The sequence below is a fragment of the Neomonachus schauinslandi genome, chromosome 4 (assembly GCF_002201575.2).
Source record: "Neomonachus schauinslandi chromosome 4, ASM220157v2, whole genome shotgun sequence".
NCBI lineage: Eukaryota > Metazoa > Chordata > Mammalia > Carnivora > Phocidae > Neomonachus > Neomonachus schauinslandi.
The window spans coordinates 30,574,629-30,600,132 of record NC_058406.1 but is presented as its reverse complement, the minus strand read 5'-3'; the positions used below and the strand labels follow the sequence as shown (position 1 = coordinate 30,600,132).

Sequence of the window (25,504 nt, the reverse complement as noted above, 5' to 3'; positions counted from 1 at the left end):
CTGCCTTCGGCTCAGGTCATGATCCTGGAGTCCCGGGATCGAGTCCCGCATCAGGCTCCCTGCTCAGTGGGAAGCCTGCTTCTCCCTCTGACCCTCCCCCCTCTCATGCTCTCTCTCTCTCATTCTCTCTCTCAAATAAATAAATAAAATCTTTAAAAAAAAAGTTTTTTTCAAGTATTTATCTCATACTTTCTACACATTGAAATAAAACATTAAATAATATAGGAGAATAGCCTCTCTCAATCTCATCTCCATTCCCTTAGTCTCTTAGGATTTTGGAATACATCCATTTAGATATTCCCAACAGTATGTATATGCGAATGTGTACATTTATGTATGTATGGTCACAAATATACATTTGCACAAAAAAGGGATATATATAGTTCTGCATCTGTTTTGTTTTTTATTTATTTATTTATTTATTTATTTTTAAAGATTTTATTTATTTGACAGACAGAGACACAGCAAGAGAGGAAACACAAGCAGGGGGAGTGGGAGAGGTAGGAGCAGGCTTCCCGCTGAGCAGGGAGCCCGAGGCGGGGCTCGATCCCAGGAGCCTCGGATCATGACCTGAGCTGAAGGCAGACGCTTAACAACTGAGCCACCCAAGCTCCCTCTGTTTTGTTTTTTATTCAACTATATCTTATGGGCCCCCTTCTGTCTGTACATTTAGATTTATCTCATTCTTTTTAACAAGTGCAATGCATCCCACTGCATTCCACTGGTGGGCGTATCATAATTTGACTTTACTGAAAAATATTTAGGTTGTCTCCAGTTTTTCATGTTATCATTATGCAAACATTTGTTTACACTCCTGTCAATATTTCATAGGATTTACTAAAGAGGAATTACTGGGTTCTGGATATGTGTGCTCTCAGTAGATGTGGGTGCCCGTAGAGGAAGAATCTCTACAGGGAATAAGGAGTCACTTAACTTTTCAGGGTAAGAACAAGAAAAATGTCATATTTCAAGAGGTCAAATCTGACAGTAACATTCAAAATGATTCAGAAAAATAATAAAACATCAAAAATACAACTAAAAATCATAGTAACAGACATGAAATGATGGGAACTTGGCTTGGCACTGCATCAACAAAGATGAAGAGGAGAAGAAGGGGCACCTGGGTGGCTCAGTCGGTTAAGCATTTGCTTTCGGCTCAGATCATGATCCCAGGGTCCTAGGATTAAGTCCTGCATCAGACTCCTTGCTCAGCTGGGAGCCTGCTTCTCCCTCTGCCTGCTTATGCTCTTTCTCCCCATCTCTCTCTGACAAATAAATAAATAAATACAATCTTTAAAAACAGGGGTGCCTGGGTGGCTCAGTTGGTTAAGCATCTGCCTTCAGCTCAGGTCATGATCCCAGGGTCCTGGGATCGAGCCCCGCATCGGGCTCCCTGCTCAGCGGGAAGCCTGCTTCTCCCTCTCCATCTGCCTGCCGCTTCCCCTAGTTGTGCTCTCTCTCTTTCTCTGTGTCAAATAAATAAATAAAATCTTTTAAAAAAATAAAAAATAAAAATAATTTTAAAAAAGAAGAGGAAAAGTGGATCTACTAGCAGGTAATATCAGAGAAGCATGAGAAATGAGGAAGCACTGAGAGTAGAAAAACATGATACATTCTTGCTGATACCATGATTTTTGCTCTTTGAGACTAAAAGAATAGGAGGAGTCAGGATGAGAAATTTGCTTGGGAGAGAAGATGGTCTCTGTTTTCAGATGTATTGGGTTTGAAGTGACAACAGTGCATCTAGACAGAGATGTCCTAAATACCAGGGGTATGTGGGAATAGAGTTCATATGGATGTATGAGACAAAGATGGAAATATGGAAAATATAGGTGTCAAGGAACAAGTGAAACCATCACAACGCACTTGTGGGCATTTGTGCGGATATAAAACAGCAGCGTAAAAGACAGAGGCCCCTCAGGGATTGTGGCAGACACTGTTGGATATTCACCAAAATCTGTTCTTCCCATTTCTGGACATGCAGCTACACTATATTTCCCAATCTTCCTTGATTTTGATTTGAGTTAAGGGACAAAGGTTTCTCCCATAAGTGACTCAGAGTAAAAGTCACATGAACCACTTCAGGCTGGCCCATTAAAGCTCCCAGATGGGATTCCTGCATGCTCTTATCCTGCTGCTGGCTATCCTTAGATGAGGAGCAGGCCCTAGGGGATGGTGCAGCCACCGTGTGGGAGAAATCTCAATCCCAGATCTGCTAGGTGGAAAAGAACTGGCCATTGGCCTAACCGGTTCCCCCAGACCAGTGTATGAGCAAGAAATTCCTATTCCATTTGAGCCACATTTTAAAGTCTATCTGCTATAGTCGTTTAGCCTATCCTAACAGAGGTGGAAATGATGTATCTGTATTAAAAAGAATATTGATGGGGCGCCTGGGTGGCTCAGTCGTTGAGCATCTGCCTTCGGCTCAGGTCATGATCCCAGGGTCCTGGGATCGAGTCCCGCATCAGGCTCCCTGCTCTGTGGGAAGCCTGCTTCTCCCTCTCCCACTCCCCCTGCTTGTGTCCCCTCTCTTGCTGTGTCTCTCTCTGTCGAATAAATGAATAAAATCTTTAAAAAAAAAAAAAAAAGGATATTGATGAGAAGCACTGAAAAGGCAATAAGAGAGATAGAGGAGATAAAAATTATTAAACTGGCTGGTGGAGGAAAGGACAGATACCAAGAAGGTGGTGAGGTCTATGAACCTAATGCCACTGTGTAGAATAGCGCTGTAAGAACACAAACTGTGGAGTCAGGAGGATTCGAATTCAAATACCAACTCCACCAACCAGTAGCTAAGTGATGCTGGACAAATTTCTTAACCTGTGAGTCTTCTTTTCCTCCTCTGTAAGATGCGGCTAACGTAGGCACAGGACTCACAGAGGCCACCTGGATGAACAGCTGTCATTATTACTGTTCTTAGATGAAGAAGGCTGTTAAAAGCTGTTTGATTTGGTAAGAAGGAATTCTGTGGGGATTTCTCACAGAGTCCTAAGTTATCTGAAATAAAAAGTTAAACTATACAAGTTAAAAAGAAAATCAGAATTGAAACTATGATTACAGAGTAAGATTCAGGAAAAAATTTTTAAAGGAATCGTGAGAGTGAGATCCATGATAAAATGACATGAGAATCTGGTGAAAGGTGCTGTCCTTAATGAGAGGAGACCCATGAATACCTGAATGGACAGGAGAAAGAAGCTATGATCAGGGCAAGGTATGGAATACTGGAGAAAGCAAGACAATCACGGAAGTCAGGTCAGGAGAATTAGTCAAGAAAACTAACCCTGATGAGAAAGGCATCTCTTTCCCCAATACTCCAGAGAAACTAATGAGAAGAGGCAAATGCAGGTGGTAATCAGGTTTCTCGTGGGTCCCATCCAGATAGCATGGTCTCCCCCACAGCCTGGAGAAGGCTTCAAGTGGAGCTCTCCAGCAAACATGACAAAGGCCCCAACTGCCTTGCTCTTACCTGAACTTGGACTTCCTGAAATCTCTCTCTCAATCAGCCATGGCTCTTCTCCTTTCTCCAGCTGGGAAATCACACCAGGTTTGGAGAGCTGATATCCTGCTCATGAAGAAGAAAACACTGCATGTGCTGAGGTCAAAGAGCCATCCCAAGAATTTAAAGATAGTTCTTTGGTATTCAGGCCTGCTGAGGGGTAGAGTAGAAAGACCAGGACAGAAGAGACCACAGCTATCCTGACTTGCTGTTTAGAGGGAACTAGAAAGCTCTATCATAACCCAAAGCCCAAGCATAGCACTTCGGTTAGAAATAAAGATTTTCTTCGAACAGGCAGGTTCTGGTTGTAAGGGGAACTCATCCTTACCCAAGGAGACCAGGTTCCCATAGTTCTCCAGCATCACCTCCCGGTATAGATTCCGGTGAGCAGGGGCCAGTTGCCCCCACTCCTCCTGGGTGAAGTCCACAGATATGTCCTTGAAGGTCAATAGTCCCTAGAATATCAAATATGTTCCTTTTCAGTTCTAATACTGCCTACATGCTAAGAGATTCTAGCCAAGTCTACTTGGACACTCTCTTGAAAATTGGTTGGTTGACTCTGCAGGAGGTTACAAACAACGCAGAAAGCATATAAGTTGTCTTTTGCAACTTATCATTTGGCTGAAGGAGAAATACTCATGAAATATTAAAGAAGGTCTCAGAGCAGTATACAATAATTTGGATTAAGGACAATAAAGATCAGGAATATTTGAGGAAAGGGAGAGTTCAAAAGAGGCTCAGGCTGCAAGAGAAGACAGGGACCTTTGTCAGGCTGAGAGAATTGGTTAAAATGAGAACATTTCAGCATAGGTAAAATACCATTAGCTGGGTATTAGTAAGAAAAGTACATGAGAACAGCACATTCCCACATTCCTGGAGAGAGTATGAATTCTGCCTAGTAAGGAAGATTTGACCAAAGCAGATACCATGTTGTGAAGTACAAGAGCCTGTCATGTATGATCCACACAAATTAAATAACCATTTTATGATTATTTTTAAAAATATTACCAAATGCAAAGAGAACCCAGAAGCCAGAAGGTTAAGATAGTAACACATTCCTTAAGTATAAAGATGACTCTAATGCTTTTTATGTATTATAAATAAGTCTGGAAGGCATTTCAGGCCTATTGGGCTGGCAATAGCATCCACATTTAACCCATTAGAAAACTGAATTTGAGGAATGTTAAAGATATGGGATTAAACCCTATACCATGTTATTTTGGAAACTAAGATCACTCCACTATAAAAGTCTTCTGTTCTCTAAGAATATCTCCTTCTATATTGATTTTCTGATTACTCTATTTTCTGAGTTTCCCTATGACTTGGGGGTTTGGTAGCACAGAGCTTTGCCTGCTGCCAATGGTTTTCTGATTAGCTCACTTATGATACACAGACACTATTAAACTGCTCTTGGAAGTTTTCCTTTCTTTTCTGGTCAGCCTATTTAGTGTGTGCCCTTCATGACCTGCCAGTAACTTCTCTACTCATTTACTTTTTCATCTACAATTCTGCTCCAAAATATGACCAGCAATCCTCTCTTAAAGGTCATTAATGAAGTGCATTACATCTCCAAGAATGTCAGAACTGCATTCTGTTAATTTTTAAATGTTGCTTAAAATGTTTTACATCTAAAACGAATGATGTGCTATATTGAATTTAAGTTAAAAAAAAAATGTTTTACAATGTTTGTCTTTCCCCTAGATGACACTGTGAGGTTTCAGGGCAAGAACTACATTACATACTTTTACACACACACACACACACACACACACACACACACACACACAACCCAGGACAATTTTTATTTTTTATTTTTACTTTTTCAAATTTTTATTTAAATTCTAGTTAGAATATAGAATATAGTGTAATATTGGTTTCAGGAGTAGAATTTAGTGATTCATCACTTACATATAACACCCAGTGCTCATCATAACAAGTGTACTCCTTAATACCCATCACCCATTTAGCCCATCCCCCACGATTTTTAAATGTGTTGGATAAATGGCCAGAGGTTTGTCTGAAACAAGAAGGTTCCTCAGGAACCTTCTATTATGGTGAACCTCCTATTATGAGGAACCATCTACTATTAGTGGGAAAATGACCAGTGAAATGAATCAATGTGGCCTGGTTTAGAACAGGCTAAGAAAATCCAACCCAGCAAGTTAAGCCAAAGAAAATCAAAGTCCAGGGCTCTTAAAATCTGAGAAACAAGTTCAAGAAAGTGACAGGAAACCCCAACCCACCTGAGATTCCACTGTCGAGGGCCTAGAGGTGACTTCATCCTCAAGACTTTCTCCCTGGGTCTCATCAACATCCTGAGAGAGCAAAACTGAAAAAGGAGAAGAGCCATGAGGTTTACATCTCCCCAAACAGAAAAACAGCTTGCAGACCTGCTGAACACGGCTCCTCTCTCAAAACATTCACAGAGAGGGACACTTAGAGCAACTCAGCGCAGACAGGGGCCTCCTTAATGAAAAGGAGCTACAGTGCACTGCTTTGGGCATTAATACTCTGCAATGGTCAACACTGGTCCAGAAGCACAGATCTACTGGGCCACTCCTCTGTTCAAAAATCCTCAAAGCTTCCCCACTGATAAGAAAGAAAAATCCAAATACCTGCCCATGGATTTCAAGATCCTCCACAACCAGTCCATCGTTGCTTCTCTACCCTTCTTCATCCACTGGACTCACCCACCCACATAGCCCCAGTCACCCTTCTTTGAACATACCTCCTACTCGGTGAAAAACTGAGATATCCTTCTGGACCGGTTCAGGTGAAGTTTTCCCAAACACTCTTAATGAGAAGAAAGCTTCTTCTTCCCTGTACTCTTCCAAAGCTTGTTTTTATCTCTGCTTAGGTATCGATCTCAGACTGCCTCCTGTTATATTTATTTATATAATTATCTCCCTCAGTTGAATATTAGTATGAATATATGTGTAGCAACTATCTGGTTCATTTTTTTTTCTATCTGCTAAAGTGTTAAGCATAACACCCTGCCAGGTTGCTAGAATTCCAATACTGGCTGAATTTAGGTATTAAAAATATGAACTAGGAATTAAGGCAAATAAATTGTTGTCCTTGTATTTTTTCCCAACTTTTTATCATGCATATTGAACACCCATATATCCACCACCTATATTCAATGATTGTTAACGTCTGCCATATTTGCTTCATCTATCGATATATTTTTTGAACCTTTTCAAAGTTGCAGACATCATGATACTTCATCTCTAATTACTTCAAATAAGGATCTTCTTCATAATCCTAATACCATTTATCACACCTAAGCAAGTTAACAATTCATATTCAGATTTCCTCAACTCTTCTCAAACTGTCTTTTATTCTGGATTTATTCCAACCCAGGAGCCAACCACGGTTCACACATTCAAAGTGGTTGTTATCTGTAGTCTCTCTAGAATAGTACTTCCCTCTTTTTTCTTGACGTTGGCTTCTTAAGAAACCAACAGTCTGTGCTAGGGTTTACCTTACTTGTCAATCCCCTGTATTTTCTTTAAACCAGAAGTTCAGCCTTTAAGCTCAATTTAGGACCAGGTTAAATATTTTGGCAGGAATTCTTCATGAGTGATACTAATGTGCTTTTTATTACACTACCCAGAAGACACAAAATGTGAGGTTATCCCATCATTGACACACTCGGTTAAGAGAGTGACCACCACGGGCACCTGGGTGGCTCAGATGGTTAAGCATTTGCCTTTGGCTCAGGTCATGATCCCAGGGTCCTGGGATCGAGCCCCACTCCTCACTCCTGCTCAGTGAGGAGTCTGCTTCTTCCTCCCCCTCCTAAGTAAATAAATAAAATCTCAAAAAAAAAAAAAAAAAAAGACAGTGACCACCAGATATCGTCACTGGAAAAGAATGTTCTTTCCTTAGCATTTAGCAAGTAATTTATGGGAGCAATACTTTGGCACCCTGTGAATACCCTGCCCCATTAGCTTTTCAATTATTTCATTTATAGTAAAATAGTTTCTCATTCCTTCTATTCTTTTTATTGGCAGATACTTTCTGTAAAAAGCTTTCCCTCAGCAATTGCAAATGACCTAAAATGCAAGGTAAATGCATTCTTCGTTCCCATAATAATTTATTTCCAAAGTAAGAAATCAGTGTATGAATCACCACCACTGTTGGTAAATGAGTCTTTCCCCTTTCTCTATTTTTTTTTTTTTTAAGATTTTATTTATTTGTTTGACAGAGAGAGACACAGCGAGAGAGGGAACACAAGCAGGGGGAGTGGGAGAGGGAGAAGCAGGCTTCCCACAGAGCAGGGAGCCCAATGCAGGGCTCGATCCCAGGACCCTGGGATCATGACCTGAGCCGAAGGCAGGTGCTTAACGACTGAGCCACCCAGGCGCCCCTCCCCTTTCTTTATTTTAAGTGTCATCATGAACTTATGGAATTTTATTTATTCAAGGTGTTACAATCAATCTGGATACTTAACAGTCCTAAGTTTGTCCAAACCTGCCATCCTGCTGGTACACGTCCATTAGTCTCTGGACTCTTCCTTGCTTTCTAGCACAAGATACTCCAGGCTCACCTGGTGCTTTCCCTGCTGCCTTCTACTTCTGACCTAGCCACCAAGTGCCTGGACAGGTCTCTCATTTGATTCAAATTTCCTCACTGTAAAATAAAGAAAATCAGGCAAGTCTTCCTTGCCCCACATGGGGAAAATGAAAAGAAATAACATATACAGTCATGACACTTAGATATCGGGTTCAGGTTGAACCTACAGTATTATTCAGGAAAACTCCAGGCCAGGAGCCATAATCAAGAACTCCAGAGACGTTTTACCCAATTGCCTCCCCAAGAGATGCTTCCGCTCAGCTGTCTACCTTCCTTCTCACACTAGAGGACGCTGCTTTTCTTCCTTCCCTCCAACCAGCCTATTCTCACCTTCTCCTTCAAACATCTTAGTCACATCCTCCCACAGGGGCGCCCCCTCCTTGGCCTTCTTTGGATGGCGCAACTTCACCCAGGTGCTGGCCTCCATGGGCAGGGTGATGAGTAGCTGCCGTAGCATGATGACTTCAGCACTCCTTTATGGGGCTCTCTGTCTCAGCCCACAAAGCAGAAGGTCCTATTTGGCTTGGCCACTTTTGATAAGCAAACTGCTGGGAACTCGGGCTTCCCAGTTGTGCTGGAGTCCTCCACTCTGGCGCACCTGGGAACGTAGAGTACCAAAACCCGGAGTCTGGACCTTTTAAATGTCTAGGCTCGCAAGGAACATCTCGTCTTGAGCGCTGTCTCCTTAGCAAGCAGCGGGAGGCTCCAGGTTTCTAAGCAGCCACCTCTACAGCCCCCTGGTGACACTGGACAGAAAACATTAGTCAGCAAAAGGATCCAGAAAGTTCAGTCGCACAGTCAGAATTCTAGAACTTACACCAGTAGTGATTATTTTTTACAAAAGGTACATGAAGACGGTGCATATACACAGCCCACGCGGTCCAAACCACGGTACTGGTGTCATGAAACACAAAGAGATGAATAAAGCCCAGTTCTTTGTTGGGGGTAGTACTCTGTTTAAACTAGTCTTGAGATCTGAAATCCCAAAGGCGCTGGGCTTGAATCCCAGCTCCTTCGCTTCGCTTGGCCGTGGCAAATTACGGAACCCCTGCAATCCCGTCTCCTCCTCCCGCAACGGAGAGAATAAACCTTTCTCCAGGCCTGGACCTCGCGGGCTTTGTCTGAGCGCGACCCCGGGCCGCCGGGCGCACCACGCGCCACCGGGGACCGCAGGCGGGGCGGAGCCGGCGCTTCCCGTCGCCCCGCCCCAGACCCGGCGCAGCCCCCGCTCACCCCGCTGGCCGGCTCGCCCGGCTCGCCCTCGCTCCCTCGCCCGTCGGCCGGCAGCCCTCTACGCAGCGCCGAGATGCTCCCACGTAGCGCAGCCGTGGCCGGTGCGCCTGCGCGGCAGCGGCCTCCGCGCGTGGTTCCCAGCGTCCTCCGGGGCAGCCTCCGCCTCGCGGCGCTTCCCGGCATGCTCGCCGGGAGGCCCTGTCATTCCGTCACTCCGTCACTCCGGGCTCGCTGCTGCTCCGGATCCCAACCAGGGGAGATGCAGCCCCACTCTTGCGGAAGGAGACGGAGCGGGTGCTCTTGTCCCCACCCAATCTACTGAATAGAGCCGTCTCCCTTCTGCCGGCAAGAGGCAAGTGAATGTTTCCATGGGGAGATTGGAAACCCTTGACAAAAGGGAGACATCTCTATCACCTTTTTGTCCAAACAACATTGCTCTAAACGAATCCATAGCACTTTTACTTCATATGTACGTGGAAAAGCCTGAAAATGGAATGGAATCCTGTATTTTATTAAAAGACTACCATGATCACGTCGTTTTTGTGCTAGCATTCAATAAATTCTTATGTTAATTGCTTTCCTTGTATTTCTGAAATGCCAGAAAATGCACAAAAGCAAGATAATTATTACCTAGAATCTCATCAAGCAGAGATAAGCATCGCTAACATTTGGTGCAGACTTACCTACACAACCACCCCCCCACACACACCCCATGTTTTCTTCATGCATTTTTATGTATTCTCTACAAAAATGATTATACTGTAATGCACTTTTATTGGTGGGTTTTGTCTCAACAGAATAGGAGTACATCTTTTTTTTTTTTTAAGATTTTATTTATTTATTTGACAGAGACACAGCAAGAGAGGGAACATAAGCAGGGGGAGTGGGAGAGGGAGATGCAGGCTTCCCGCTGAGCAAGGAGCCTGATGCAGGGCTCCATCCCAGGATCCTGAGATCATGACCTGAGCTGAAGGCAGACGCCCAACCAACTGAGCCACCCAGGCGTCCCCAAGTCCATCATTCTAAATACACTTCTATATCAATAGCTTACAAAAACTTTAGAAAATAGAATGAAACTATGTACTTGCTAGCTGTTGTGGACTGAATCTGTGTCTCCCCACCCACCTCTGCAATTTCATATGTTGAAGCCCTAACCCCCTATTGTAGCTGTATTTGAAGTGAGGGAGTAATTATGATTAAATAAAGCCATAAGGGTGGAGCCCTGGTCCCATAGGATTAGTGTCCTTGTAAGAAGAGACACCAGAGGTTCTCACTCACTTTCTGAAGGTGCAGGCAATGAGGAAAAATCATATGAGGATTTAGCAAGAAGGTGCCACCTACATGCCAGGAAGAGTTCTCATGCTAAACTGACCCTGCCAGACCTTGATCTGGAACTTCTAGCCTCACAAATGTGAAAAATAAATTTCTGTTGTTTAAGCCACCTGGTCTATGATATTTAGTTATAACAGCCCAAGGAGATTAATGCACTTGGCATACAGTATTTACACAGCATGAGGCTTTGTTCTCAGTGCATTACATATTTTAACCTGTTTAATCCTTCAATACCCTCTGAGGCAATTCCCAGTTTGCAGATAAGAAAACAGGTTTGGAAAAATTAAGTAACTTGCCCTGCAATATACAGTTTGCAGGTGGTGAATCCAGGCAGTCTATGCTCCCATTCACTGCCTAACAAAAACACTGCATGAAATAGAGTAAAATGTTGGGGTAGGTAGTGATACATGGATGCACACTGTAAAATTACTTCAGCTTTTCTGTATGTTTGAATATTTTCATAATAAAATGTTAGAAAATATAGCTAAGAATAAACAAGAATTATGTGGGACATTATAAATAAAACTACAAAAGTTACTGATTTAAATAGAATAGTGACAAGCACCACATTCATGGATTGAAATAGAGCATTCTACATGTCACTTTTCCTCCACTTTAATGCTCCTCCACTAAATCTCAACTTTTCTTTTTACTCAATTAAATGACTCTAAAGTTAACTTGGAATGGTAGGTATTCTAGAATGGCCAATAAACTTGTGCGACAATAATAAAGTCAGACTTGCCCTACCAAGATGATATAAGATATTATATTATAGAGGGACAATAATCAAGATAAAACTAGTGCCAAAATACACTCATAAATTAGTGAAATGATTTTGGAAGCCCAAAAACAGACTTGATAATTTATTTAAATTTAATATATTATAAAAGTGATATTTCAGGGACTCCTGGGTGGCTCAGTTGGTAAAGGGTCTGCCTTCAGCTCAGGTCATGATCCCAGGGTCCTGGGATGAGCCCTGTGCCAGGCTCCTTGCTTAGTGGGGAATCTGCTTTTCCCTCTCCCTCTGCCTCTCCCCCTGCTTGTGCTCTCTCTCACACACTCTCTCTCTCTAATAAATGAAAAATAAAATCTTAAAAAAAAGTGACATTTCAAATTGGTGGGGTAATGATGGATTGTTCAGTAAAAGGCATTAGGTCATTAGTTAGCCATTTGGGGGAATTGTATTAGTCTGCTTGGGCTGCTACAACAAAATACTATAGACGGATGACTTAAACAGCAGAAAAAATTTTTTTAAAGATTATATTCATTTATTTATCAGGGAGAGGGAGCACAAACAGGGGGGCAGCAGGCAGAGGGAGAAACAGGCTCCCCGCTGAGCAAAGAGCCCGATGCAGGACTCCATCCCAGAACCCTGGGATCATGACCTGAGCCGAAGGCAGATGCTTAACCGACTGAGCCACCCAGGCATTCCTAAACAGCAGAAATTTGTTCTCTCACAGTTTTGGAGGTTGGGAAGTCCAAAGTCAAGGTGCTGGCAACGTAGGTTGCAATCTGAGGCCTCTTCTCTTGCTTTGTAGGTGGGTGCCTTCTCACTGTGTGCTCACATGACCTCTTTTTGTGTGTGTATGGGAAGAGAGAAGGAGCTCTTTGGTATTTCTTCTAATAAAGACACTAATCCTATCCTTATGACCTCATTTAACCTTAAATACTTCCATAAAGGCCCTATCTCCAAATACAGTCACTTTGGGGTTTCAACATGAATTTGAATTTGGCTGGGACACCAAACACTGTCTATAACAGGAACAAATCAAATGGGGTTTCTACTATACATGTTACATATCATGTGATTTGGGGGAAGTTAAGCTTTGCTTTAAAACAAAAGCAAAGCTATTGAAATATTCAAAGAAAGGTGACTCTATACATAGTTTTGTGAGTAAGCCTCTTTTATTTGCAAGTAACAAGTTCACCAGAATTGCTTTCTAAGTTAAAAGGATGATGGTTGTGGTGGTGGTGGCGGTGATAATAATTGGAAGGATTCTGGAGTGTCTTTGGAAATCCAAGGAAGAAGTGATCAGCCCAGTCTGTGGAAGGTTAGAGACCAGTGTATCTGGTTGGTGCCCAAGGGATGCCCTCTACACTCTACACCACCACCCTTAATATGGTTCAGTTTTTAGTAACTCCAAGTGTCTGATGCTCAATTCAAAATTCTAGATCTTGGCAATATCATTTTTTTTTTTTTTAAAGATTTTATTTATTTTTTAGAGAGCGAGCGAGAGAGAAACAGCATGAGAGGGGAGAGGGTCAGAGGGAGAAGCAGGCTCCCCGCCGAGCCGGGAGCCCGATGTGGGACTCGATCCCAGGACCCTGGGATCATGACCTGAGCCGAAGGCAGACACTTAACCATCTGAGCCACCCAGGCGCCCCTTGGCAATATCATTTAATTAGTGAGCTGTGACCAGGTGGGCAAGCAGTGTCCTAGTAGACCTGGTTTCTGGGCACTCACCCCCATGAGTAGGGGGCAGTTCTCAACAAAGGAGAAGTGTTCCAGACTGAGAAAAAATATGTATGTTCCTTGAATCATTTAATGACACAAGAAACTTTAATGCTAAAACATGATTTTTTAAGTACAAAAAAGAACAAATAAATAAATTTATGACTATTCAAATATTCTAAATAAAATATTAGCAAATAGAATCAACAATGCATTAAAGACATAATATATATGACCAAGCAAGGTCAAGAGCAAAACCATATGATCATGTAAATAGTCAATGAAAAAGGCATTAATAAACTTTAGCAGTCATCACTAATATACCTTTATTTGTTTAACAAGTAGTTATAGAGCACTTACTCTTTGTCAACTATTGTTCTAATTAATATACTGAAAACTCAAGGTAAAATAAGAATAGAAGGAAACAACTTGAATATAAAAAAAGACTATTTACAAAAGACCATAGCAAATAGTATTCTAAAATGATGCAACACTAAAACCATTTTGATTAAAATCAGAAAATTGCCAGCACATTATTTTTTAACATTGTCTTGGAGGATTATCAAATACAATAATATAAGGAAGCTAGCAAAAATATTGGAAAAGAACAGTTAGAGCTATAAATATCCTTTTGCTGATAATATGATACATGATAGACCATCTAGAAAAACCTAAGTCTTGAATAAAAACTACTAAAATAAATAGGAGACTTTCATGTGAGGGACTTGCCTTGTAAGAAATACACAGAAAACAAATATCTTTCTCGCTCTAGAAATGAGCATCTAGGGGTACCCGGATGGCTCCGTTGGTTAAGCAACTGACTCTTGATTTTGGATCAGGTCATGATCTCAGGGTCCTGGGATAGAGCCCCGCGTCGGGCTCCGTGCTCAGGTAAAGTCTGCTTGTCCCTCCCCTCTGCTCCTCCCTCCTGCTCATGTTCTCTCTCTCTCTCAAATAAATAAATAAAATCTTTTTTTTTAAAGAAAGTAATGAGCATCTAGAATGAAATGTAGATGAAAGCAGTGAAAACAAACATTATTAAAAGCCATAAAACAAGATTTGAATAAATGTAAAAAAGTATATTACACTTGAGGGACATTTGCTATCATAACGGTCAAGTAATATAAAACTTCATTGCAATTCCTATTAGGATTCCAACAGAGTTTCACTTTGATTTCTGAATTAGATAAAAAGATCTTAAGATTCATATGCAAGAATAAGGTCCATGAAGAGACAAAAATTCTCTTTTTTGGAAAGAGAAAAGGAAAAGAACAGTGCTGGAGGACTTGCTTTCCAGATATTACAACATACTGAAAAGTCGTTACAGCCATGTAATTATGATACTGATGAGAAATGACAAAGAAAACCAATGTGAAAGACTAGGGAATCCAAAAATAGGTTCTGGTTTATATAAGATTTTAGTAAATGACAAATATGGTAGTTTAATAAATGAAGCTTATAGAATTTTAGTATTTAGCATCTGAAAGTAAATAAAAATGGATCTCTATCTTAACCCCTATTAAGAAATAATGCCAGTTGCATTAAACGCTTACATGTAAAAACAGAACAAAAATCTTACAAGAAAAAAAAATCTTGCAAAAAAATCCAAGGAAGTAGATACATAATCTAACAGTGGGAGAAATGCTTTTAACCAAGTCTGGGAACCTAATTAACATGCTTGACTATATAAAAATTAAAAAGCTTTGTAAGCAAAAGATGCCTGAAACAAAGTCAATATGACACAAAATATATTTGTAATGCAGATGGCAGACACAACAGGTATTTGATTGACTCTAAAATACCATTTATGTTAAAATACACCATTATGTATGTACCACTAATACAGAAAAATCCTGCAATTAAATTAATGCACAATGCTTTCTTTAGCTTAGAATTTTATGTTACACTTAATGAAAGAGCTCTTTAGATTACTTTTACACATCGATTTTTATCACATCTCATGCTGCTGGGTTTCTCTGCCTTTATGAACATGACAGTTTTTTCATTGTAATGCCAAGTCACTCTGTAACTATTAGGACAGTTAAAATAGTAATTAAACTCAACACATCTAGTACCAACAGTGCATATAGCTGATGCCTGGGCAATCACAGTCAATGACAACAATATCTCAACTGCTGATTTCAGATTAGCTTCAGCCACGTAAAAGGGGTGGGAGCAGAGGGAGAAAAAATAACCCCATAGGACAATGGGCAAAGGATATAATTAGATAAATCAGAGAAGAGAAATCCAAATAGCAAGCATATGAAAAATAGCCAAACATGGAAATTAAAAGTCATAATGAGATACCACTTTATACCCAAATTGGTCAAAAATAAGAAGTATAACAGCTATTGCAAATGGGACTGTAGAGAGAGAACATTCCCATATATTGCTAATAGAAGTGTGTACCAGGGCGCCTGAGTGGCTCAGTCGGTTAAGCGTCGGACTCTTGATTTTGGCTCAGGTCATGATCTCAGGGTCCTGGGATCAAGCCCCACATGGGAGTCTTCTTGAAGATTCTTTCCTTCTTCCTCTTCCTTTCCCTCTGCCCCTTCCCCTGCTCATGCATTCTCTCTCTCAAATAAATTTTTTTTTTAAAAAGTATGCACCAGCCTTTTGGAAATCAATCTGTCAATATCTCTTAAAATAAAAAATATATACTTCTTTTGACAAAGCATTCCTGCTTCCCAGGATCTATCCGTTGGAAACAAAAGCACTGTTACAAAGGACAACAGTAGGAGGGTGGTTACTGCAGAACTGTTTCCCAAGAGTACAGAAACTGCTGAATAAATCATGATACACCCATACACCAAGGCCCTGTAAAAGAATTAGAGCTATACATCACTTGGCAGGATTTCTGTGGGATTTTTTTTAAAGATTTATTTATTTGAGAGAGAGCACGCGTGCATGTGCGAACAAGGTGGGGGGCACAGAGGAAGAGGTAGAGAGAGAATCTCAAGCAGACTCTCTACTTAGTGTGGAGCCCCCTTCAGGGCTCAATTCCAGGACCCTGAGATCATGACATAAGCCAAAATCAAGAGTTGGCCACTTTACCGACTGAGCCACCCAGGCACCCCTCCATGAGATATTTTTAACATACAAAAAGGCAATTTCATATGATTAAGCCTAATAATTATCCCATAAATATGTAGTCGTGTGTGTGTGTGTGTATATGCACATATATACATATGCATACACAATAATGAGGGTTATCTGAATATAGAATATAGAGAAAAATATATACTAGGTTGTTAACACATACAAATGAAACAAAAAGAATATAACGTGATCTAAAAGAAGGCTATTATAACACTGAGCTTGAACCGCGGATTTATGCCAAATGATGTTAGCTGTATCCTCTTGAAGCTCTCAAATCCCTTTTTTATTTCAACAAATGTATTCAACAAGAGAACGATTTGTCTACTGTAAATAGGAAAGCAGCAATGCCATAAAATATGATAAAAATATTAAATCCAAAAATTAAACTTTTAAATATTTTTGCTCTAAGATTGTATTTATTTACTTGAGAGAGAGAGAGAGAATGAGCATGAGCGGGGGGCAGGGGCAGAGAGAGAGGGAGAAGCAGACTCCCACTGAGCAGGGAGCCAGATGTGGGGTTTGATCCCAAGACAACAGGATCACAGCCTGAGCCGAAGGCAGACACCCAACGACTGAGCCACCTAGAAGAAATTAAACTTTTAAATAAAACAATTACTAAATCCAGTCAACTTTTAAAAAAATATATTTTTTTAAGATTTTATTTAATTGTCAGAGAGAGAGCAAAAACAAGCAAGGGGAGCTGCAGGCAGGGGGAGAAGCAGGCTCCCCGCTGAGCAGGGGAGCCTGATGCAGGACTCAATGCCAGGACCCCGGGATCATGACCTGAGCCAAAGGCAGACACTTAACCAACTGAGCCACCCAGGTGTCCCCTAAATCCAGTCAATTTTTAAAGTACATATCTGAAAATAAATTTCTCAATGCAAGAACAGAATTGTTTGTCAATGTAAAAGGGCAGAGAGATTTAGGTTGATGTCCCTTACTTGAAAAAATGAAAGAAAGAAAGAAATGGGCTTCTATATTAATAAGAAGTTTCTGTTTTTCCATTTTGATATAAGCCAGCCCTGGAAATCCATGCATAGTGTATGAGGGCAAGATACTTAACTGTATTCTCTGATGGAGCTAGAAACTCACCAAAATAATCAGAAATTTTTGTTTAATAAACTTATTTCAATAGTACATCTAATTCAATATCTAGAATACATTCTTCAAAATATATCCAGTTATTTGCTTATGTCTACAAAGATGTTGGGGAAAGGGCTCCTCATCTAGTCATCTCCACCATTAGATTCAGAAAACCCTTATGAAAACATTTTATCAAGTCTTTCAAATGTCTTTTCATAATATTCAAAATATAGGCCCAGGGAGTAGTTCAGATGAGTTAATAACCGTATCATCCAAAGAAAAGGTCCCAATTCACCATTTGAAAGAGGCATGCCCCCCAACTCCAGTTACACAATATTGAATTTAATGCACTCGATCCCTCAGTTGGAAAACAGGTTTAAACCTTGCCTTGCGGGACTGAATTTAGATTGTTCACGTTGTCAACATTTTGAAAGACAAAAATAAGTAATTCAGCCAGCAAAATCGAGTTTATTCAGAATAGCAGAGAAATTGCAATTCAGGATAAGCAAACGGTGGCGCACCACAGGCAGGTCTCAAGAACAAAGGAGAGCATCCTTTTAAAGAGGAAAGAAGGAAGTTGGGAGGGGCTGTTTTGAACCAAAGTTCTTTGAAGGAAAATGAGAGTTCAGGTGGTGGTAGCTTCTCAGGGACTTGCAGGAGGTGGAAGTCGTGGTGGCCTCTCACGGGCTGTTGCCAGGCACTTGCTGCCGGCTGAGTGTTGCCCTTCTTCCTGTTGGGTTATGCAAACTGTGACTAGTGATGCTCAAGTGAGAGCCCTCCCTTCGTGGCTTCCCAACTCCGATTTCGAGTTAGGTTTCCTTCACACATTATCACAGAGTGATAAATATATCTTGAGCCAGTGCCTCTTAGGCACATGCTCTCACAACGTATATGTGTTCCAGAAAGATGAAGTCATTTTATCATCTTGAAGAGACAAATGGGGGTTCTTCTGTGGGAAAACCAATGAGCTTCTGAATGAAACAGAAGCTGTTTTGAAATCATTGCCCATCTCTTCATGGAACTGAGAAAAGGGGAGAATTCAGTGACCCACTCTCATATGACTATCGTAACAGCTTCAGTAGGTACTTGTCATACATGTTCATCCCCAGGTTCTCCTTGTGCATAAACAGTATATTTTATTCAAGACACCACAACTGCTCATATTTTCATTACAGTTTTCATTCTTATCTCTTAGAAATACCTTTTTTTTTTTTTACCACTGATTTATGATTGGGTCAAAAGGAAATTAATGTTATCAATAAGGAGGCCCAATTCCAATTTACAATGATATAGCTTTCTACACATTTTCTGTAATAAACGATTGTCAACTTCCAGCAGAAGAATGCTGAAGAGAATGAAGAAGAAATCCAGGCTAGCACTCAGAATCATCTATACTATCCATGCTTTCCAAGCATTTTGGATGGAAAATGCATTTACAGTAGCTAATGCTGTGTTCTGTGCATATCCTTCAGACTTTCCAGTGTGCTCCAGTGGATGCAAGCTGCCAGGGTCTGCACCTCTATGCCTGAGACTGGGCTGCCTCCAATGTCCAGGGATTAATACTGATTACCCTCCCACCACCCCAACCACCAGCCCTCAGCCAGTGACTCTTGACGTTGGCCCAGTCTGCTCACCACTAGGTGGCATAATTCTGAGGTTTGTATTTTACAGTTTCCCAGAGTTTTGGTGAGACTAAGCTCTTTTCTCCAACAGTGGTAACTAGTTGAACAGTATGTGCTTTACTGGCTGTCTTCCTTTGCCTGTCTTATTTCCCCCACTTCCTGACTGGTATTTCCTGTGTTTCCCAAATACACTACTTGCACTCCATCCTTGTCTCAGAGTTGGCTTCGGAGAGAACCCAGATCAGTCATTGAAAGCGTGAACAATGATCCTGTCAGTTACACAGTCCTTGTAAGGTGAGTTATCATGCCTTACCAGGCTGCATTACCCTCATCCCAAGCAATAACCTTGAAATTGCAATTTTCAGTACCAGTTCTAATTCTTCTAGTACACATTAAAAGTGGATACATAGACAATTCATCAAGCTATACATTTATAATTTGTATACTTTCCTATATGTAGGATACACTTTAATTCAACAGTTAAAAAGATAAATATGTAACAATTAAAATTGTGTTTCAAAATCAGTCACCCCTGGCTCTGAGCTTCTGCTTCCAGTGAATTCATTCAGCTTATAAGTCATCTTGCCACTCCACTTAAATAATCCAGAATTTTGCTGGAGTCCTTCTTTCTTTTCAGGGAACAACCTTCACTAACACATGAGAGTAAACAGAAGTTATTCTTTCTTCTCTGATCTTCTCTGGAACAATCTCCAGAGTTGTTTTTTTTTTTTTTTAAGATTTTATTTATTTATTTGACAGAAAGAGAGAGACAGCGAGAGAGGGAACACAAGCAGGGGGAGTGGGAGAGGGAGAAGCAGGCTTCCCACCAAGCCGGGAGCCCAATGCGGGGCTCGATCCCAGGACCCTGGTATCATGACCTGAGCCGAAGGCAGACGCTTAATGACTGAGCCACCCAGGTGCCCCAATCTCCAGAGTTATGTTTGCAGCTACTGGTTTCGCTAGAGGTGGGTCCTCACAGCTAATGCCCCTTCTCCATCCTTGGAAACAGTGGGACAGAACAAAGCCATCTTCATCTTGCTTTCCTTAAGCCCCCACAAAGTGAATAAACCAGACACTATAGTTTTGTGACACTTTTTATGGAAGAGTCAGGGAAATTCAGAACTCAATTTGTAATTAACTTGAACGGTCTTAAAGAGAAAGTACTTGACAACATGGGAATTCTCAAGGACTGTGGTCACAACCCCCATCCCACAGGTACCCTTTGCTTTGAGGCTCTAAGTCTGCAATTCCCTCCCCTGGGAAAACAAGATACCTTCACAAAAAAAGGGTCTCATCCCCTGGCCTTTCTGCTTTCCCAGTCTTTGTCTTGTGGTCTTACGTCTAAATAACGGGAACAGATGGAATGCATGTATTTGGCTACACTCCCTCACAAGATCCCATCATAACACAGAGAAAGGGATTTGAAACCAAAGCCATAAACTCACAGGGACAAACTGAATGAAGAAGAGAAAAATAACAATAAATTTCGGAAACTAGAAAATGGATGGATGAATGATGACAGACTTATGAGTTCTGAAAAGGCTGGATCCGAGGCAAGCAGTGGAGAAGGCCAAGAAACAATCCAATTTAACAGTGTGGAATCCCAAAAAGCAAAGCAATGGGTTGCCTGGGGTAACCTCTGAACATGGGGACTGAAAGTGATGCTAAAAAAAGAATACTGATTGCAAATCTATTGCAGAAGCAGTTAGATTTCCAGCACCCCTACACTACCTAGTCAAGTGACTATCCTTTTACTTCTTTGCAGGAGCCTGAAAGAGTAGTCTCAGGAGAGGATAAATCAGAAGGGTCTCTGAACTGAAGGACACCAGGCACATTTGAGGCAATGAAAGAGGAAATGGGGCAAGGATAAATGAAAATGTACACATTGAACTTGAGACTCCCAACCTTCTTTCCAGAATGTTTCCACCCAAGTCTATATTCCCTGGGCAACAAATTAGGAAAAAAAAAAAAAAAAAAAAGTCTCCAGTGATTCCAATCGGCCTATGAGAAAATGATCTAAGTGTATTGACATTGGGGGTTCCCCAAGGATATGGCCCAGGCAGACCACCACCCAGTTCATGATGGGCAGCTCTGGTCTCATGGCACCTAGATCTCATGATCTGGGATTCAATCCGCACCAGGACCAGGTGGGGAAATATTTACTTGCCAAAGAGGACATAGCTTCAAAAACCATAGTTGCTTCCTTGGTGGTTCTTTAATTGGGGCTGTAAGAGTCTCCATAAAATATCCTGATCTGCTACTGATGCAAGGGATCATAGGGCTGAGGGCAGAGCTGCCTGTAGCCTGAACTAGAAGAAACCCCTCTTATTCTGGGCTCTACTTGAAGTAGGCTGCTTTCAGGTCAGTCCAATAATTGGCTGGGCCAACACACCCATCTACAATATATGTGCTTAACAAATCCAAAGAGACTCACCAAGTACTGCACTTCTCTTTTAATACAGAGGGTAGAGAGTTCAGGACTTTAAAGGAATTATCCCAACATGCCTAAAATAATTCAGTGATGTGGCTGGATTCCCTATAGATTGGATTATGGTACAGATTGCCTTTTACTTCCTGCTTAAAACAACAAGAATCACTTACAATCTTTCATAGTTTCCATGAATCAAGAATTTAGACAGGGCACAGTGCAGACAGTTTGCCTTTGCTCTATGACATTGGGAGCCTAACTGAAAAACTCAAAGGCAAAAAGTTGGAATCATCTGAAGGTTTATTCATTACCAAATATGGTGGCTGAGTTTGAAGGGCAAGAATCCCGAGGTGGATGGGGAATGGTAAGCCATATTTCCCTTTCATAACCTAGCCTCAGAGGTCACACTGGGTCATATCTGCTGCATTCTATTGGTCAAAGCAGTTATAAAGGTCTACTCATTCAAGGGGAGAGAAAATGACCTCACCTTTCAATGGAAGAATGCCAATGTCACCTTATAAGACGAACATGTGTGATGGGATATGCATTGGGGAGCCATCTCTGGAAAATATAATCTATCATAGTGATGCAGTCAAAGCCTCTATAGACTAAATTTGGCATAGATCTAAGAGCTGGCCTATTCTCCAGATGGGATGGTAAACTCATACTGCTGTTCTATCGGGTGTCACCAAACTGCTTCTGATATTTTTTCAAAAATATACAATAAGGATAGATGCTCCCTCCCAAATTATCATGGTAATAGTTGTCTATCAGGTGTCATGCACTATCCTGATTTGATTCAATAAGGAAATGACTTCCGGAATAGCAGCTGCAATAGGTATCACTCAGTTTGGAGCAGTTAGTATGATTAAGTTAACGATAATCTACTGTCATTCTCCCAAACCCATCCATCTGCTGCACCAGCTAGACTGACAAGTTAAATGGACATGTGATGGAAATCAGCACTGCTGCATCTGTTATGTCTCTCTGGTAACACTAATCTCTACAATTCCCCCAGAGATGTAGTACTGTTACTGATTCATTAGTTTGGCAGAGAAGAGCTCTAGGAGCTTCCTCTTCTCCATTCATTTCTTTTTTTTTTAATTTGATTTTATTATGTTATGTTAATCACCATACAATACATCATTAGTTTTTGATGTGGTGATCCACGATTCATTGTTTTCGTATAACACCCAGTGCTCCATGCAGTATGTGCCCTCCTTAATACCCATCACCAGGCTAACCCATCCCCCCACCCCCCTCCCCTCTAAAACCCTGAGTTTGTTTCTCAGAGTCCATAGTCTCTCATGGTTCATTTCTCCCCCCGATTTCCCCCCTTCATTTTCCCCTTCCTTCTCCTAATGTCCTCCATGCTATTCCTTATGTTCCACAAATAAGTGAAACCATATGATAATTGACTTTCTCTGCTTGACTTATTTCACTTAGCATAATCTCCTCCAGTCCCATCCACGTTGATGTAAAAGTTGGGTATTCATCCTTTCTGATGGCTGAATAATATTCCATTGTATATATGGACCACATCTTCTTTATCCATTCAACTGTTGAAGGGCATCTCGGCTCTTTCCACAGTTTGGCTATTGCGGACATTGCTGCTATGAACATTGGGGTGCATACAGCCCTTCTTTTCACTACATCTGTGTCTTTGGGGTAAATACCCAGGAGTGCAATTGCTGGGTCATAGGGTAGCTCTATTTTTAAATTTTTGAGGAACCTCCACACTGTTTTCCAAAGTGGCTATACCAACTTGCATTCCCACCAATAGTGTAAAAGGGTTCCCCTTTCTCCACAACCTCTCCAACATTTGTTGTTTCTTTCCCTATCCATTGTTGCCATTCTAACTGGTGTAAGGTGGTATCTCAATGTGGTTTTGATTTGAATTTCCCTGATGGCTAATGATGATGAACATTTTTTTGTGTCTGTTAGCCATTTGTATGTCTTCTTCAGAGAAGTGCCTGTTCATGTCTTCTGCCCATTTTTTGACTTATTTGTTTTTTGGGTGTTGAGTTTGAGAAGTTCTTTATAGATCTTGGACACCAGCCCTTTATCTGTAGTGTCATTTGCAAATATCTTCTCCCATTCTGTGGGTTGCCTCTTTGTTTTGTTGACTGTTTCCTTTGCTGTGCAGAAGCTTTTTGTCTGGATGAAGTCCCAAAAGTTCATTTTTGCTTTTGTTTCACTAGCTTTGGAGATGTGTCTTCAAAGAAGTTGCTGTGGCTGATGTCAAAGAGGTTATCGCCTATGTTCTCCTCTAGGATTTTGATGGATTCCTGTCTCACATTGAGGTCTTTCATCCATTTTGAGTTTATCTTTGTGTATGGTGTTAGAGAATGGTCGAGTTTCATTCTTTTGCATGTGGCTGTCCAATTTTCCCAGCACCGTTTATTGAAGACTGTCTTTTTTCCATTGCATATTTTTTCCTGCTTTGTCGAAGATTATTTGACCATAGAGTTGAGGGTCCATATCTGGGCTCTCTATTCTGTTCCATTGGTCTATATGTCTGTTTTTGTGCCAGTACCATGCTGTCTTGGTGATCACTGCTTTGTAATATAGCTTGAAATCGGGCAAAGTGATGCCCCCAACTTTGTTTTTCTTTTTCAACATTTCCTTGGCGATTCGGGGTCTTTTCTGATTCCATACAAATTTTAGGATTGTTTGTTCCAGCACTTTGAAAAATGTCATTGGAATTTTGATCAGGATGGCATTGAAGGTATAGATTGCTCTGGGTAGCATAGACATTTTAACAATGTTTATTCTTCCGATCCATGAGCATGGAATATTTTTCCATCTTTTTGTGTCTTCTTCAATTTCTTTCATGAGTGTTCTGTAGTTCCTAGAGTATAGATCCTTTACCTCTTTGGTTAGGTTTATTCCGAGGTATCTTATGATTTTTGGTGCTATTGTAAATGGAATTGTTTCTCTAATTTCTCTTTCTACAGTTGCATTGTTAGTGTATAAGAAAGCAACTGATTTCTGTGCATTGATTTTGTATCCTGCCACATTACTGAATTGCTGTATGAGTTCTAGTAATTTGGGAGTGGAGTCTTTTGGATTTTCCACATAAAGTATCATGCCATCTGCAAAGAGAGAGAGTTTGACTTCTTCTTTGCCAATTTGAATACCTTTTATTTCTTTTTGTTGTGTGATTGCTGTTGCTAGGACTTCTAGTACTATGTTGAACAATAGTGGTGAGAGTGGGCATCCTTGACGTGTTCCTGATCTTAAGGGAAAGGATCTCAGCTTTTCCCCATTGAGGATGATATTTGCTGTGGGTTTTTCATAGATGGATTTTATGAACTTGAGGAATGTTCCCTCTATCCCTATACTCTGAAGAGTTTTAATCAGGAAAGGATGCTGTATTTTGTCAAATGCTTTTTCTGCATCAACTGAGAGGACCATATGGTTCTTCTCTCTCCTCTTATTAATGTGTTCTATCACATTGCTTGATTTGCAAATGTTGAACCACTCTTGCATCCTGGGGATAAATCCCACTTGGTCATGGTGGATGATCTTTTTAATGTATTGTTGGATCCTATCAGCTAGGATTCTGTTGAGGATTTTGGAGTCCATATTCATCAGGGATATCAGTCTGAAATTCTCCTTTTTGATGGGGTCTTTGCCTGGTTTGGGGATTAAGGTAATGCTGGCCTCATAGAATGAGTCTGGAAGCTTTCCTTCTGTTTCTATTTTTTGAAACAGCTTCAGGAGAATAGGTATTATTTCTTCTTTGAATGTTTGGCAGAATTCCCCAGGGAATCCATCAGGCCCTGGACTCTTGTTTTTTGGGAGGTTTTTGATCACTGCTTCAATCTTGTTACTGGTTATTGGCCTATTCAGGTTGTCAATTTCTTCCTGTTTCAGTCTTGGCAGTTTATAGGTTTCCAGGAAGGCATCCATTTCATCCAGATTGCTCAGCTTATTGGCATATAGTTGTTGATAATAATTTCTAATAATTGTTTCTATTTCCTTGGTATTAGTCGTGATCTCTCCCCTTTCATTCATAATTTTATTAATTTGGGTCCTTTCTCTTTTCTTTTGGATAAGTCTGGCCAGTGGTTTATCGATCTTATTAATTCTTTCAAAGAACCAGCTTCTAGTTTCATTGATCTGATCTACTGTGCTTCTGGTTTCTAATTCATTGATCTCTGCCCTAATCTTAATTA

General features: G+C 40.9%; 1 protein-coding gene across 1 annotated transcript in view; it reads right to left on the bottom strand.

Annotated features, from left to right (window-relative positions):
* The window catches only part of ZFP69B (ZFP69 zinc finger protein B), a 10,535-nt gene extending 1,821 nt beyond the window's left edge, over window positions 1-8,714 (bottom strand). The window contains exons 1-4 of the mRNA XM_021684235.1: window positions 8,405-8,714; window positions 5,740-5,825; window positions 3,825-3,951; window positions 3,467-3,562 (exon numbers count right to left, since the gene is read on the bottom strand). Coding sequence (XP_021539910.1) covers window positions 3,467-3,562; window positions 3,825-3,951; window positions 5,740-5,825; window positions 8,405-8,531 — 436 coding nt within the window. The 5' untranslated portion in view covers window positions 8,532-8,714. The remainder of the gene's footprint in view (window positions 1-3,466; window positions 3,563-3,824; window positions 3,952-5,739; window positions 5,826-8,404) is intronic.
* Between the last annotated feature and the right edge of the window lie 16,790 nt (window positions 8,715-25,504).